A 16,837-nucleotide genomic window follows, 5' to 3' on the forward strand; every position below is an offset into this window, starting at 1 on the left:
TCTCCAATGCAAAATACTACATACAATGATTAAAATGCTAATTAGCTGCTGCAGTGTCCAGTTGGATGTGACTGGATGTCACAAATAGTCCTATTTGACATATGGATGTCAGCAAATAGTAAGTCATAATATATTTCTGTTGAAACAAACAGCATCTTCCATGTGATTCTCTGAATATCAAATCCTGTTCCTTGAAGTTGCTCAGGTACAGTTGTTCAAGTAAAATTTAGTTCTGCAGTAGAAAGCAACACCTTTTTCTAATGTAACACTGTGGCAATTATACTTAGTTGCAGCTGTGTGTTTAGTGTGGAACTATTGACTTTTACAGTAAAATACCCCAACACGACACAAGGCAAACATATTTGAAATATCAAATTAGCAGCTGTTACAATGTGTTTAATCACCCAGTCATGCATCAAAATTACACATTTTGACCACTCCATTTTATAAAATGCAATATAAAAATAAATTTTGTCAAAATAAGATGTACACTTAACCACCCAACACCTCTAGGCCCACATACAACAGAAGGCAAAATTATTAGTTTGAATAACACTATGATTAACTCATGCCAAAATGAGATTTAACAAAAACAATACTTCACCCAGTTCCTGAAAATACCTCGGGGTTTGTAACACCCATTTGCAAGAGTATAAATTCAAGTACTTTTATGTACAGTATGCAGCTACCTTTTGTCCCACTTAATGCCAAAAGCCATGGCTGCCCAATGCAGTTCAAGTATCTTTCCTTATTATGCGTTGGATTTGGCAGGGACGGCTTATGTACTGGGCAAGGCATATAACCTCTGGAAACAAAGTTATTTCAAGTGGAAAAAAGAACAGATCAGTTTTAGTGCTGTAAAAAATAAACCAAAAAAACCCCCAACCTGTAAGCTTTTCCTATCTATTCTCTTAACTTACAGATAAGGAGACTCTATACTTAAAACAAGTGTTTATTTTCCAAATGCTGACATGAGAAAATTTGGGAACAAACTGATTTCTTTGCTAGTAAGTGCTAAAGCTCAAAGAGCATTCTCAGCTCAGTAGTCAGGCACATATAAGACAGAGCTGTGCTTTCTACAAGACAAGCCAAGCACTGGTTACAAACCTAAAAAGGGTTAGAGATACAGCTCAATACAGTTGCAACTCTTGTCTGTCCGAGTTCTAAAGCAAAGAAAGAGCAAATTAGAAGTAATGGTTAGATGCTTGATAAAGGTAAGCCTGGCTTAGTTCAAGCATCCTGACATCAACTGCCCAGCAGCCAGCTGTAAGAAAAAGAAGTTCTGGAGGCATAACACAGGCTATTTTCAGCATTGATAATATAGCCTTATCTATTATGTTTAAATCACATGTTTTATTCTTAGTTTCTCTGTGAGCAGAGGAGAAAAGGGGAGGGAGAGATGGATCTAGTTTGCCTACTATTTAAGGCATGCAAGAGAATATAAAAGCCTGAAAAAGGGTTTGGTTTCTGCAGAGGTTCCTCAGCGTTCTGCTGAACACCACTAGATTTTTTTCTTTTCAAAGGACACTAAATTGAATTTTGAATATTCAGCTTCCCTCTCTAGTAGTTACATAAGGGGATGAAAGTAGCTGTTCTTATAGGTTAACTGTCAAAATACCACCACTTCAAACCCTGCAGCACAATTAAGGAAAGAGTGTCAAATACCAGTCACGCCTTCACCTCTAGGAGAAATTGTCCATCCTATTTTATTTTTTTTAATTGTACATTGTGGCTGGAATTAAGAGGCACTAAAACAACATAAACACCATTCTATGTTCTGGCAGTTAAACAGCATGGGCAGCCACTTACCTTTCTAAGTCCTGGTGCTGTGTGCTACTGTCTTGCTAGGTGGCACAAAGAACTGAATTAATCTCTGCAAAACACGCAGCACGTTCTGGTCAGAAACGAGGAAGTGGCTAGCAGTACTCTTTTACCTTATTTTAAGTAGATTAAAATGGTAGGGTTCCCCCCCCGCACTAAAGGTAATAGCTGTCAAAGAGGAGTAAGAATTGACTTACAAAGGTAGGAAAAATCGATGCTTTCAGGGAGGAAAATTAATCTCTTCCCACCTTTACTCTCAAACAGTTCAAGTGATGAGTTTCCAGCTCCCACAAATTCTGAACTGCCACCCAGAAAAATGCTTCATGGTTTACCCCTTTTCAAAACCCAGTCTCCTTTTATAATGCTTGGATGACAGGTATGGCATTTGCTATCCTAGTTCCAGGATGAGGTCTGCTGCCAGATCAGGAAGTCATTACAGTGGTAGAGGAGTCTCTTTTTGGCAGTGCAGTCATGCTGTAGGGGGACTGAGAGGAAGACAGACATTCAAAACAGAGTTTGGCACTTTGAAAAATGAATGTCTGAAATCCTCAAGATGCTTTACTTTCATATTTACAGAAACATAACTGGTACCTATAATCACACTTGGCACTAAATAAAGATTTCATCCAGAGAAAGTGCTCTAGAGATAAGTCTCCAATTAGAAGGGATTTTCTTTTTCACCAAATAGTGAAATATTTCGCCTTGAAGTAACAGGATGTGCTTTCCTGGTCCTAGTGAGGTTTCCCATCTCCACACTATTATAGTGCAGAAAACCACGTGCAAAGAGTGTGCTGAGAGTTAAGTTCTAATTCAAGACCATTAAACAGATTGAACTTGGGGAATGGGAACAACTTATTTAGACATATGTATCTTACCCTGATTTGACATCGGAGTCTTAGTTCTGTCTCTAGACAAAGACCTAGAAGCACAGGCATACAAGCTACGGGTAAATATTACAGAGATGATTAAAGTCTAACTTCATACAGGAACATGACAACCAAAGACAAAAAGAGGTTAACGCAGTTGAAAACAAAGTTGTAACATTTCACAAAAGAGCCGACAAGCACAGTGAACAAAATGCTACAATACCAGGAAATTTAAGAATGTGCTTTCAAATAGCCTGTCTGCATTCGGTTTCACAGACTTACTTAAACTCAAATTCTGCCCAAAGTAACAAGCTAAAGAAGCACCTTGCTGTCTTACATGAAGTATTGCCTTTTATACATCATATGCCAACTACAAAGCCTCCTTACAAATTCTGTGTATGAGTTACTTACCCAATTCCTCATCACAACCAGCTGAAGAAAAGAACAACTGACAATGTGGGAAGGTGGCTAACATAGCTTTTTCTTATTTGGTCCTGAACCTCATTATTTGAAGCTGCTATCTAATCAAAAGCCTTAGTACTTGATCTGAAAAACTTCCTATTTTCTGAAAATGAAGATTGCATCTGTTTATAATAAGCCTTGGCATAGATGTTGTAGTAGTTAATCCACCAGTTATAGTTCTTCCTACTGTGAGGAAGTTTCAGAGATGATCTCCATACTGATATTCATGGATAAGATAGTTTTGCTCTGTATTAATTTGAGACAAATATTCATTGAGAGATTTCAGAAATGCCAACTCGCAATCTGAACCAAGTGACGGAGGACAGGCCAAGTTAGACTTTTATGTTTTTAAGCAATCTTCACTGACAGAACTGCATTTTGCAGGGTTCAAAAGCAATTTTCTTGTCTTGGATTACTGGTGTTTGCAGAAGGGGAAGGGAACAGATGGTCACAAAGCTAGTAAATCATCATCGTCACTTTTCACCTATGTGGGGAGGGGATAAGAAACTATCAAGCTTACCATCCTGCAATTTTTTCTTTATCATTCGAAAGAATAGGCCAGTTTGCATCATTCACACAGAGGCTGATAGGCCTCCAGTATTCTACATAACTTGTGCTCTTTGCCTTTATCCTCCCTGAACTCTGCCCTGCCCCCACTGTGCCCCCTTCAGCTTCCTTTGGTTCTACAGTGTAAAGTGCCTCAGCGGTCTGTTCCTAAACTGCAGGTTTAGAAGTAAGGCAGAGTTCACAACATCACCTATCAGAACATATCTTAACTATGCTGGAAAACTTCCCTTCACTGGTTTCTTAATAACAGTAATAGAGCTGAGGTTTCATGCCTCGCAGAGAATCATCACACTGTGTTTCATCAGCATCCCCACTCACTAGCATGTCATGGGGAGAGCTGTCACATGGGAGAACCAGCTGTGAGAAATCATGCAGAAAGTCCTCTTCAGAGGCTAGCAGCAGCTCATTCCATGCAGAGATGTCCAGCTTCCCTGAAGTACCACCATACTCTTCAGGAAGGATCACTGGAGGAATGTTTTGATGAAGGGAATTCAGATCACAGCCATGAAGAAAAAACTGAAGAAGAAAGCAAAAGATAGTTTTAATGGTGCATATCAAACACTTTACAGCAAACTACTGAGTCAGCTAACAAGCTCATTTTGAGCTAAAGAGCAAATTTTAGAAGTGATGTCTTTATGGGCAAGTGGCAGCATAGAACATTGGGCAGGTGCAGTTAAATACACTAGTGAGAGAAGCCTTGAGACGGTCCAAGTCTAGTGCAGCTTAAATCCCAGCAAGAGAGACTTGACATTTGCTAGTCTGTGCAGAGGTTCCAAATCCAACTGGTCCCCAAGTTTGTTCATGGGACTGGAAGTACTTATCCTTGTGGAAAAAAGCATCATCCTTTGCAACTACATCCAGTCCTATGCAGAGAATACTCGTGCCATGCAGGACACTCGCATAAGGGAGAAGAGCAAGGAAGGGGCAACACAGATTTCCTGTGACACTATCTCATAAATGAGTGTTACTTGCCAAGATAATCCAACCCCAGGGATGGAATTAGTGTCCTGAATACATAGCATATGTACTAAAGTTCCATATTAATGTTATGCCAATATTAAATTCCTCAAGCTTTTTTCTCATGAAGAATTTTCCCAAGAGGCATATTTTTAAAAATTAAAGCAGAAAGGACCAGTTAGATCAAGTAAATGGCACCAACATTTTTCTAGCTGTGAGGTTTTTCAACAATTTTTACTTGCAGTGGCCATGCAAGGAACTTACAAACATTAACATTAATGTTAAAATGACACAAATCCTTACCCGGTTTGCTATCTTTTCCTTCAGAAAAGGCTTGATGATTGCAAAAATGCCTTTGAATATACGAGGCTCATTTATTATGTTAACAGCTTTTATTCGAATGGGGAATCCATCCTGAAGGGCAAAGAAGATTTTTATAATGCAGTTTAAAAAACATTTGCCATCTTCCTCTTTAAAATCTCCTGAGACTGACTGCCAGCACAACCCACTGGCTCCCAAACTTTCATTTGAGGTACCAACATAAACCAATACAGCAACAGAAATGCACCTTATAATAGGGTATAGTCTTAGGATGAGATCCATGGGCATAAAGTCAAGAGACAAGAAAACCTTGCATCAAGAAATATATTGCTGTCAGTAAATCTTCATTTCTTATGTTGTTCTTCATCTCCCCTGACAAAGACACTTAGGTAGTGCTTTGAGTATTCCCAACCCTGATAAGGATGCAGTTACAAAGTGATGACCCTAGCTTCTGAGGAGTGCACCATGCTCAGAGCCAGAGCAGGCTGGTTCTAATGGTGTGTCTAACTACAAGATCTGGTGCCCAAGATACTCTAAAATGTGTTTTTATACAAGGAGGAGATCTAATATCACTCTTTTTCTGCCATTCCAACTATTCTGTCACGCTAACTGCAAAAGACAAACAGGCTCTGCTGCCAACAGAATACACAGTGTCTCCTATACGAGACAGTTTAAAACAACAGTTAGTTATGGGATTTCTGCTGGACAAATTTATTTGCAGAAACATTTTTCCAAGGCAAAAGCTTACGATCAGCAATTAAGGTCTCATGTGCCACAGTGAAGTTTCTTTCCCTTATAACGAGCTCTACATACACAAAGCAAGCAGTCAATCCTTGGAGTGAAAAACAGATAACATGCACTGCAGGAGTATTTTTCTCCTTATCAAGGTCAGTGAATTAGCTCATCTTTCCAAGAGATGCAGCTCAGCAAGGTTGATGCAACACGTTTATATACCACCCATACCTTTATGTCCTTCACCAAGTTCAGCTTTTGTTTTGTTCAGCTTCCACTAATAACAGCAGGACACCCATCACTTTATTTGTGCAAATTAAGTATGGGCTCAGACAGTTAAATGACACATTTAGATCATAATTTAAAGGAGCGAGTTCATATATAGGCATTCATAAACTCGCTAGTCTCATCTACATAAATTCCCAATTCCCCCTATACTTCCTTATCCCGCCCCAGATACAACAAAGAACATAACCAGCTCAGGCCAGAATAAAAGTAATGAGGGAATGAACCCATTCAAGGGAAGTTTTCCTCATCTCACTCCTCCAGATAATACGGTAGAACATCAAGTAAAATCATCAGACCTTCCTGCCACTTTGGCCAGGTTACTCCTCACTCCTTTCACCTTCCTATTTTGTACAACTCCACTTGTGCTTACACCCTTGCTTTAACTTGCTCTCCATCATTCTCCTTCCAAACACCTAGTCAGAGATCCTTTTTATTATTTTGCTGCCCCCTATGCTGAAGAAGCCTCTCTTCCTTCAGGGAGTGGATGGAAATCCTCCTCAAATCACACCCATTCAAAAGTCCTCTCTGCAAAATTTTTGCAGCAGTACTTGAATTTGCACTTGCCCAGTGGTCAGCTCCATCTTGGCTGACAGGAACGATTCAAATAACGAGCCATTCCTCAGCATTCAGGCAAAACGGTGTCTTCTCTCTAACTGTAATTCACTGCTCTCTCTCTTCCTTACTACTACCTAGCAGAACTACTTTTTTCTGTTCCAACTCAAAGTTTGCATTTCTAATGCAAATTTAGTTTTAGGGATGCAAAAGTCAAAAAAAGGGCAAGTGAGGTAAGTTGGCAAGGGTGTGAGAAACTGGTTGGGCAGAGACATGTTTTAACTCGCTAGTAAAAGCCAAGATGCTTAAGTTTCTGGTGACAGTCAAGAACTCTAGACACAGAAGCAGTCATTTACAATGCACAAGCTTATGTTCCCACCAGTTCAGGTCTTACCTGAAGAATTCCAATCACTTTTTTGGCTACAAAAGGACCAAAATGAGACGCCTTAGATAAGCTGACTCCTTTGTAGTCTGCCAGGATTACAATTCCATTCACCTGGGTCTCTTCGGACTGAATGAGTTTTTCTAACGTTAAGTATATGGCACGAATGTTCTCAGTAATCGGATAATTACTGGGTGTCCATCTGTCTGAGGTTACAAGACATGGATGGTAAGTCGGAGAGTAAATATAAGCTAACAATACACATTCCAAAAACTGATTTTCTACTTTTCCTGGACTCTTAAAAGTTAGTTTTTAATAGCCACAGTCCTAGTTCAGAGCAGCCTTTCTTAAGCAAGAGATAAATGGCAACTCATGTTTACTTCAGGGAGCAAAGGCAATGGTTTTAAGAACCCCGTTCTCCACCCAGCACAGCTTATTAGAAGCAGTTTCAGCTCAGAAAGAAAGCAGGTAAATGGAAAAGAGGAGGATGAATGAAGACAAATTTACAGCAAGCCTGGCAGCACCAAAAGCACACGGAAGGCTCCAATTGTTTACATGGGAGTCAAAGCCATAGGCTCCTCTCTCCACTTATTGCCAAAACAAATTACAAGCTTCTAACTGTAGGCCAGCAGCCCTGTTTCAATTTGAGTTACTACACATTAATTTTTCTTGAATCACCTAATATTTCATCAACCCACCTCACTGCGTTTTCATTTTGACATAACTGCAGTTATTGCTGACACAGGAAAAGGAAGTGGTATAACGTTGGCTAACGACAAACGTGTCCCTTCACAAGTTAGCTTTTCAAATTTCAAAGAGAACCCACGTACTCTATGTAAGTAACCACTGTTCGCAGGAGAGCGGGAAACAGATTTTTGGCCCAGACACACCTCGAAGACGGAGAACAAAGACATTCATGCATTTCAGTACCTGGACGGATGCAGACGACATGGCGTCCCTCTGGGTCCAGACGAGGCAGCACAGTGACAAAACCAGACTCTAGGACAGGCTTTATTGCGGACGGCTTCAAGTTATTGAAGACCTCAGGCCAGCTCCTCCTGCAGGTGTGGTAGTTCACCAGAAGCTGAAGTGCTCGATCATAATCAAATTTCCTGGCTCTGAGGAATCTTAGCAAAAAAGCATCGTCCAGGCAGGTCCCCAGGGAGGGATAGTCTTTGCACACCATATCTCGGAGCGCCTGCACATCACGGAGCCTCCATTCAGGTTTCTCTTGGAGCTCTTCCCGGGCTTTGGTAATGAGATCAGGAGACAGCGAGCAAACATACTTTGGCCGATCTGGCAAGAACTCATTGTCCGATGGAGACCCCGCGGATGGACTTGTCCTGGTGCAGTCACTGTCTCCTGACATAATGTAGCAGGAATCTGTCAAAAACCAAGAGCTACACATGACAAACAAACCCACGGACTAACAAGCATATTTATTATTTACATATTTATTATGTCCTGTATCCCTCTGTTTCCTGGCTGAGGACACTGCCCTTCCAAGAACCGGCACTACAGCCAGAAGCACAGTTCAGACATTTAAATTCTCTTCCTAGGATTAGAAAGCGCAGGTTCCTCTAATCTCTTTATCCTGCATAGCGGGTAGAAAACTACCTTGGATGAAATCTAACCAAATAAAAAAAAAATTAAAACACAGAATTACACAGCTTCATTGCAAAATACAGAATTTAATTTGCCTTAACATTTACTTCCTATGTCCAATTGGAAACTAAGCAAAGCAAACACATCCCAGTTAGGCACTATTCTCACATTTGGTTAAATTACACCCTCTTCTGAGAAACTCTCCTAGCTGAGCCCAGACAGCCAGGAGTTTTCATTAACTTCTCTGGCAAACACATGCATCGATCAGCATGTCTGCCCACACGAACGTTTTGAGCAATTCAGGAGGAGCGGCATTCAGGCATATAAGAAATGGCTGCAGTTCACAGACTGGATGAGCAGGTGAGAAAATTACCGACTCTTATGCCAGCACTGCATGGGTGTTAAGGTAGGCTTAATCCAGTCTTCAGTGTGCTGCCAATATTTCTGAACTGGGAGCTGAATTTCCAAATCCAGTAGCAAGTGGATAGACACGAGTGAAAAATTGTAAAATTATGAGCCTGGCATACTTCCTGTAGCTTGACCTGTGACTGGAAGGGAAAAACATGCCTTTTTTTTCCCTGAGCTACTCCTATTCAGAGTCACTCACAGCACACTATACCACTCTTGGGTGTCACAGAGGAATCGCCTGGCACAATAATACCGGTCCCACATAACCCGCTTCCTCCTGCAGTGACAGACATCTGAATTGTTTACTTCTACCACACCTTCCCCAGGCTCCTCGGGGAAGGTCCCGGGGCGCCGGCATCACTGACTTCACCTCGTTACAGCCTGGGCTGTGCAGGACCCAAATCCTTGGCCCCTGCTCTGACGGCCTGAGTGTCTGCCTGCGGGCAGCGCAAGAGCCCCCGCGCCCTGCCAGTGCTCCTGGCGCTGAGGTGGGCATAGGGGCGAGGAGGCCCCCACAGCCCCTCAGCTCCAGCACCCTCCACCCCACGACCCCCAGCACCATCACGCAGCCCTCCACCAGCACCCTCGCCCCCACACCTCCACCCCGGGCCCGGCCCCGCCGCCGTTACCGGAGCGCTCCCGCGCAGCAGCGCCGTCTCCAGGCAGCGGCGCCCCGGAACTACAGCGGTCGCTCGGAAATGACGCACTCGCCGCGCATGCGCGGTGCCGCCGCGGCGGTCAGAGCTCCCCCCGCGGTGCCGGGCAGCGGTTCTCTCCGGCGGCCGGGGCTCCCCACCGCCGTCAGCGTGCCCCCGGTGGGCCGCGCCGAGCGGCACGCGTGTGGTTCGGCCTCGGACCGAAAATGGGGGCTTCTCCCGTCTCTGGTATCTGCGCAGTGCAGCGTGAGGGAACCCCGGGACCGCTCGGGGCGGGGGGGGGGGGCACTTCTGCCGTGTAATTAAACCTCATCCTTTTTCATAACGACATTTCATTGCCTCCAGCCGTGAGCCACAAAGGCACGATTATATATATATTATATATATATACGTATATTAAGCCCCCCTGGAGCTGACCTTCGAGAGCAGGAGTGCTCCGGTGGTGACCTGACACATCCTCAGGGCCTCTCCCTGCCAGAGCTGGGCCGCCTTCCCCCATCTGTGGCCAAGCCGGTATCTCTGAGACAGCAGCGACCTCCGAGACTGCGAACAGAGGAGAAAGGGCCGGGAACAGGGCCGTAGCACCAAGTGCAGGCCCCGGAGCCTCTCCCTGCCAGCCAGAGCTCCCCAGCGAGCCGAAAGCCAGAGCAGTTGTGGAATTACCTGGTCAGAGCCAGGGGAGCCTCAAAGCAGCGTCCAGGCAAGCGCAGCTGGCTCCTGCGGTGGGATGGGAGCGGGGCCCAAGGGGTGTGCTGGCTGTAGCCTCAATTTAAATGCCAACAGAGGGACTAAATGCTGATAAAGGGAGAATTTTTTTTGTTTGGTTTGGTTTGGTTTGGTTTTTGAGAGGACAGAAAGCCGTATCCCACAGGAGTTCAGATGGTGATGCCTGACCTCTCTGCATGGAATTTGTAATAAAAGTAAAAAAGGTGGTCACTCCCAGGCTTGCTGCATTAAAAAGGGTTCAACAGGGAGTGCTGGGGAGGGAAGGAAAATGACACATGCTTAACCCCACTGATCAATGGACGCAGGGTTAGATTGCAAAACGGGCTCAGCATCCTCCTGGGGACTGTCCCCAGGCTGGAGGGTCCCTGTGAGCTCGGTGGGCTCTGCTCTTTTCTCTTGGCTGTAACCCGTGTTTTCAGCCAGGAGAGGGAGTCAAAGATAGTTGGACAAACAGCGGGAATCCCAGAAGCTCGCAGTGGGAACCAAGGCCCTTCTGCAGCATCTGAGATTCATCTCTGATTTATTTCTCTTCCAAGGTTTCATCCTTCCAAAGTGGACAATGTTTCAGTGACACCGTGCCTGGCAAGAGGTATGCCAGCATGGAAACAAATTGAGTGTGCCACAGGTGTTTACCTGCAGAGAGACATTTCAGAGAAGGGGAGTACATTGATTCAACCCCATGCTGATGTTCCAGTCCAGCCATGCTTTGGGCCCATCCAGCTCAGAGCTGGGTGCAAGCTGGCAAGCTGGTGCCCTAAGCTGGGACCAGTTTGGACCTGTGTGAATTAGACCTGTTTGTGATGTTGCTTTATGCCCTTTCCAGTAGATCATGGGATAAATGAAGTTGGAAGGGACCTCAGGAGGACAAGAGACCTTACATTGCTCCCGTTTCCATTCGTACAGCTGCTGGGCGCAGAGAACTGCAGCACAAGCATGAGAGAAGCAGCCAGGTGGGACCTGGAGCCCCAGGGCAGAGGTAAGAGCCTGAAGCTGGCAGCTGCAGACACAGTTTGGAGGGGGGGAGATGGGACTGTGGCCTCACAGCTGAAGGGATGAAGGAGGTTCCTGGGTCCCCCTGATCCAGCTAATTGCTGAAATTAGCAGGGAGGCAGGGCTGATCTGAGAAAAGGCTTCAAAACACCAAATAGCTGGGAAATACTGGAGCTGCAAACAGGAATTTATGCTACAGGTTGCAAAATCTGGTTGGAATTTGCACCCCTCAAACAAGGGAGGAAAATTTAGCAGGGAGGTGGCAGTTCCAGACCTGACTGGTTAATAGCTGCTGCAATAGGGTGTTAGGAGTAAGCAGAATGTTTGAAAGGAGTGACGTGTGAAGGAAGCTCTGCTTTGGGGGACAAGAAGGGCAGGAAACAAGTAAGAATCAGTAGCAATCACATTGAGAGAGATATGAGAAAGGATATTAAAATAAGAGCAAGAGCCTTAGGCAGGTAAGAGAGAATAAGGAAGGAAAGTAGAAGTGAGAATACTGCATAGTGAAGAAGGACTGGAGGTGAAATATAATTTGGGGATGGTCCCCAAATGAAGTAACTACCTTACCTCAGTTTTCCTTATGTGGGGAATGTTGAACTCAAGGAGAGCGGTGGGTGGTGAATGGAAGTGAGGGTTTCAAGCACCAAGCCAAGTTGTAGGAAGAGTTTTAAAGTACTGGCACATGAAATCACAGGAATGGTAGCAAGAGTTTCTGTAATTTACTCTACCTGGTGTTGGCATCCTGTGACTAGAAACCAGTAGAGGCAGAACCTGTTTATAAGGAAAGCTAAAAACTGAAAACAAACATCCAGGCACTGATAGTCCTCCCCTAGCTGGAGAGTTTTGTCCTTACCCACAGCCGCAGGAGGGAGCTGTGGGTGAGGTGCATACTGCACCACATGCATGCAACCCTCCCCAGCCGAGAGGAGATGAACCACACCAACTCTGCCACTTCATCAGCTCCAAATCTACAGTATTTGCAGGAGCTTCAGTCAGGAGTTGTGTTGCCTGGCCTTGGGAGCCACACCTGGAGCCCCATGGGGAATCCAGCCCTTCTCATGTTCATCTCTCCTATCACATGCGATCATACCTTTCTCAGCTCCGCTCCTGGGTGCTCCCGCGCCCTGCCGTTGTGTTATAAATGAATGGCTGTTGGATTTGGTTGATATTTAATGAAGTCCATGTAATACTCTTCACTCATTTACTTATCCGAACAGTCTTAATACCCAGCCTGGGAAAGTTATCTTGGCTTCTTTAAGCTTTTCCACTATTAGCAATAAACATTTTACAGTCTTGGCAAGCTGAGGCTGAAAAGAGAGCATGACTTCAAACAGCATTGCTCACAGAGAAGGCTTTAAACTGATATTAAATCACTAAACTGTGCAAACATAACAGTCCTGTAATAAAGATAATCTATGTGCAGTTCAGGCCAAGAGGGGCTCTGCTCCTTGGGGTGCAGGCGGAACCTCTGGGCCCCACAAATTACACAACCCTTTTGGGCAGCTCAGCATCAGAGCAGAGAGCCACTAGTCCCGTAGTGCTGGGCAAGGTCTGCCCGCGCGTGGGACCGTGTTGTATCTCAAGCCTGAGCTGGTTCTATTGCACCAGCCCAGCAGCATGGCAAGGGCTGTAGGGGAATGGCAGCCCCTACTAATCCCCCCAGGCAGGGCCACACCAGGCTGGTGTAAACCTGCTCCAGAATGGTGCCTGGCCCACGGGGTGCTTGGCTGTGATACAATCTAACAGCTATTCCTCTGTGCTCAAAGGGTGAAGTGACTAAGAAAATATGCCCTAAATTACCATAAATATTCATGGTCTCAAAGTCTGGAAGTGTACATCCTCCAGGGCAGGCTTCCATGCCTGCTATCACCCTGCATGTCATCGTGTGAGGAGAGGATCTCACAGATGACAGCCTCAGTTGTGAGAAGCAGACGCCGTGCTGCAGAGGACTGCCCCTGCTCTGCACATGCTCTCCCCATGCACGTATGGCAGGCCAAACCCACATGCAAAGCTATGGAAACAGGCACTAATATGCAAATGCACACAGATCTGTAGCATCTGCTGCCGAAGCAGCCGTACGCAGGCAGGCACCCCCCCATCCAGGCATGGGAAGTCATACTAACGTGCAGTTAGACCACCAGGAAGCCAAGTGTGCGGTGCGACAGAGACACGCAGCCATACCCAGCCCAGGCTCTGAGAGAAGACTTCACCTCTCCTTGGCTTTACTAGCTTCAAGACCAGCAATGTTTTTGCAAAAGCTTGGCAAGGAACGTGCTTGGCAGGACCTCTGAATGTTTTAAATATTACGGGATTTCTGTAGTTTAATTTCATAGAATCATAGAATAGTTTGGGTTGGAAGGGACCATTAAAGGTCATCTAGTCCAACCCTCAGTTTACTCTGAACTGAGACAGTGTTTTCCCAGTCTTTCATCGTGTTTTGCGGTGCCCTTGCACACTGGAAGGAAGGCAGCTGTCTGTGGTAGGATGGGTCCCTGGCAGGATTAGCCCTTGCGAGGGGCTGTGAAGGTGCTGCTCAGGGACCTGTGCTCCTTGCCAGCCCCTTCATGGCAATGACTGCAGTGCTGCTGAGCCTGTTAGAGCAGTAGAAGCACTCGGGTTTGCTCCTGCAGGAACCCGGTTGGTAAATGCTGTAGGATACTTTCCAGGGGCAGAATGAGGGAAGCACTGCTGCTCCGTGGGTTGGACTGGGTGCTTTTGCTCTTGGGGCTTTCAACCTGGTGTCCATCACAAGCCCTTATGTCAGTGGGAAGGAGTGAAGCAGTGTTGGGTGTTGGAGTAACCCCTAAGCAATATCTCAGGCACTTGCACAGCCTTGGGGTGAAGGAATGCAGCTGCGTGGTGGGCTGTGAGGAGAGGAGAGGAGCTGCACACAGGAAATAGTAGGATTTCAATGGAAATGTAAGAGCCTGAAATCCTGGATCTGTCTCCACTGCCTCCTCCATGGGCATGCAGCACAGCAGGTCTCCAGCGTGCTCTCCCAGGTCAGAAGATGCCATTCTAATCCCACGCCTTAAGGTAATTTTAAGAAAGGGCTGAAAACCACCCAGAAGTGAGGATCCCAATGGTTGTCCTTTATCTGTGCCAGAAGTGCTGTAGTCCAGAGTCAGGGATTCTGGGTCTGGCACTAAGGTTTCTCTTTGCTGCTTCTGCCTCAAGCTTTTTTCTCCGTTGCTTGCCATCTTAGCTGGTGCATGAGCTGGGGACCTCCACATCTCTTTAGGCGGACCTTTAAGACAAATATCCTCTGCAAATCAGCTCTGAGTGGATCCTAGGATATGCAGGAACCAGTGTGCTCCATGTCAGTGGTTAATGGTAATACTAACCCATCAGCAGGATTAATTACTGGGTGTTTTTAAGGCACAGTGAGGTTTTGGAGAGTCCTGGAGAGGAACAGAGAAGTGTATTATTGAGTTACTTTATTGTAATGATTTTCCCGGTCAGTGAGGGGGAACATGTCATGTTCCAGCCAGTGCTAACACCTGGGTTGGCAGCTGCAGTGAGGAATTCCTGTCTGACTCGCGATGCTTTCTGCTGTGGGTGTCTATCAAGGCATGTCCCTCAGACAGCTCTTGCACTTTATCGCACCCATAGCAGTTTCTAGGAGGAGGTAGGGAATCACAACAGCTCCCCCCGACCAGAGTCATCTGGTGTGGGGTCCCCCAGGCTCCGAAGGGCTCCCTGGTCTTCGTGTGTCCATGGGGTCACGAGGGACTGCAGGTTGCAGCCAGGCAGAGCTGCCAGACATGAGGGACTGAAATGGAGCATGGCCTGCAGAGCCCAGTGGTTTGTGTAACCCATATCTTCTTCTGTGACTGGTCTCCCAAGTTAGGGGTGGCCTTAGGCCTCTGAAAGCTGATGAAGCAGCCACGATCAGGCAAGCCTGGCATCACTCCAGGTCCAAAGCCAGAGTAAGCCTTGGAAATACAGTTCCCAAACCACCATCCTTCCCAAGACCCAGGTTAGACTCAGAGCTCTTCTCCCCCTGCGCTTGAACTGGGAACACTGTTGACCCCAGCAGCCTCTTCTGTCTTACACAGGACACTGAACTGAAAGACGTGACTGCAGTCTTGTTTGTACCAAGCTCTCCTGCTCACTCCGCTAACGAAGCTGACAGTATATTGCCATTTTTATTGGCCTGGCTGGCAATTTTTCAGGTGCTAGGTGTGTTTATGATTATCAGGGTCACACCTCAATTAGGAATGGGGAGAGGGATTTTAAACATACCCACACCTTACCCTTCCTCGTCCCGCCTCACTGAGTGGAAAGGGGTTGTGCAGTGTGTGGCCTGAACTCCCAAATTGGTTGGTGATATTTGCACTCAGCCTTGAGGGAACTGGCCAGCCTGGCACACGGAATTGCCTGGCTCAGCAGTGCCACGTTGCTGAGCCGTCCCTGCTGCCTCTTGTTGTTCATGACTATCTGTGCCTGTGTGTGCACTTGCAAGTTTAATAGCAGCAATAGTTGCTTTTGTCAGAGATGATATGCAGGCCATAAAACTCGTTTGCCATTCTTTTTGTTTTTTTCTCCCACTGAGATATGAAAGCTGTGGAAAAGGCTCCAACACCTGTTGACTATTTCAGATGAAGGTTATATAAGCAATATGAAAAGAATGCATTTCATAGTGGCCAGAGGACCTAAAAATACCACTTTCACAGATCTTTGCTTGGACATTGTGAAAAGGTTTCACAGCTGGAGAACTGCTCTCCAGGAAATCATCCTTAGTCTAGGTTGCAAGCACAGAAGAGGACAGTAAAAAGCTCTTGTGTCCAAAAACAATGTAAGGAAGTTGTGTCTTAAAGGCCGATACTAGCTGTCCTTACGGCAGCCATCTCCTGTGACATGGGACATTGCCTGTGGGCTCCAGGGAGCCCAGCAGGATAAAACACAGCCCACGAGTGGCAAGACCAGTGTCTCAGGGTGATTCCAGGCTGGAGTGACAAAAAAGGTGAGGGTTGGGACCGAGGACGCCACTTAAGGACAAGGTTGTGTCTGGGGCAGTTTGTGGTTTTTTTTCCAGGTGAGCTGAATCCAACAATAAGAAACCTTCTGTAGGGACTGCACTGATTTAAGATTAACCAGGTAAAGGGCAACTTTGATTGATAGAGCAGTTCATGGGAAGGAATCCAGGAGAATTTATTGCTTCAAAGATTTGATATTACATATATGGAATTTTTAGGGCATATACCCAGGTAAAACCAACTGTGGGTCACAGGGTTCCTGTGGCAGGCAGAGGAGTTCTGGTTTTTAATCCACATTAAAGAGAAGGAAGGAACTAACTCCTTTTCCTTCTCTTGGCTGGACTAACCACTCAGTCGTTGTGTGTGTGCTGAGATAACGCATGTCCTGCAACTGCCTTTGCTGACCTTGTTCAGGCATTCAGCAATGGTGTCAGGGCTCTGGATCATCACGGGTGCACAGGTATTGAGGGCATGTTATTTGAGGTCTATCCTACTCTCCTGGGTCCTTCGCCCCAGAGTGGAGAC

The 16,837-nt window shown here is 45.8% G+C and overlaps 1 protein-coding gene across 4 annotated transcripts; it reads right to left on the bottom strand.

The window, feature by feature from the left end:
* Positions 1–367: 367 nt before the first annotated feature.
* On the bottom strand, positions 368–8,317 carry TTPAL (alpha tocopherol transfer protein like). Of its 4 annotated transcripts, none has more exons than XR_007767440.1 (5): positions 7,879–8,317; positions 6,961–7,154; positions 4,977–5,087; positions 2,697–4,232; positions 368–2,306 (listed from the first exon to the last, which is right to left on the bottom strand). XR_007767440.1 is itself a non-coding variant. In XM_050907546.1 (5 exons), the coding sequence occupies exons 1-5, from the start codon at positions 8,315–8,317 to the stop codon at positions 2,729–2,731; spliced, it is 954 nt and encodes a 317-aa protein (XP_050763503.1). In that variant the 3' UTR covers positions 368–2,728. The 4 variants fall into 4 exon arrangements, 3 of the variants coding, with proteins under 3 accessions (XP_050763503.1, XP_050763504.1, XP_050763501.1); XM_050907546.1 differs by having other exon boundaries at positions 368–2,740; positions 4,035–4,232; XM_050907547.1 differs by having other exon boundaries at positions 368–4,232; positions 7,063–7,154.
* Positions 8,318–16,837: the final 8,520 nt, after the last annotated feature.

This window comes from Gymnogyps californianus, chromosome 17 (genome assembly GCF_018139145.2).
Source record: "Gymnogyps californianus isolate 813 chromosome 17, ASM1813914v2, whole genome shotgun sequence".
In the NCBI taxonomy this organism is placed as follows: Eukaryota; Metazoa; Chordata; class Aves; order Accipitriformes; family Cathartidae; genus Gymnogyps; species Gymnogyps californianus.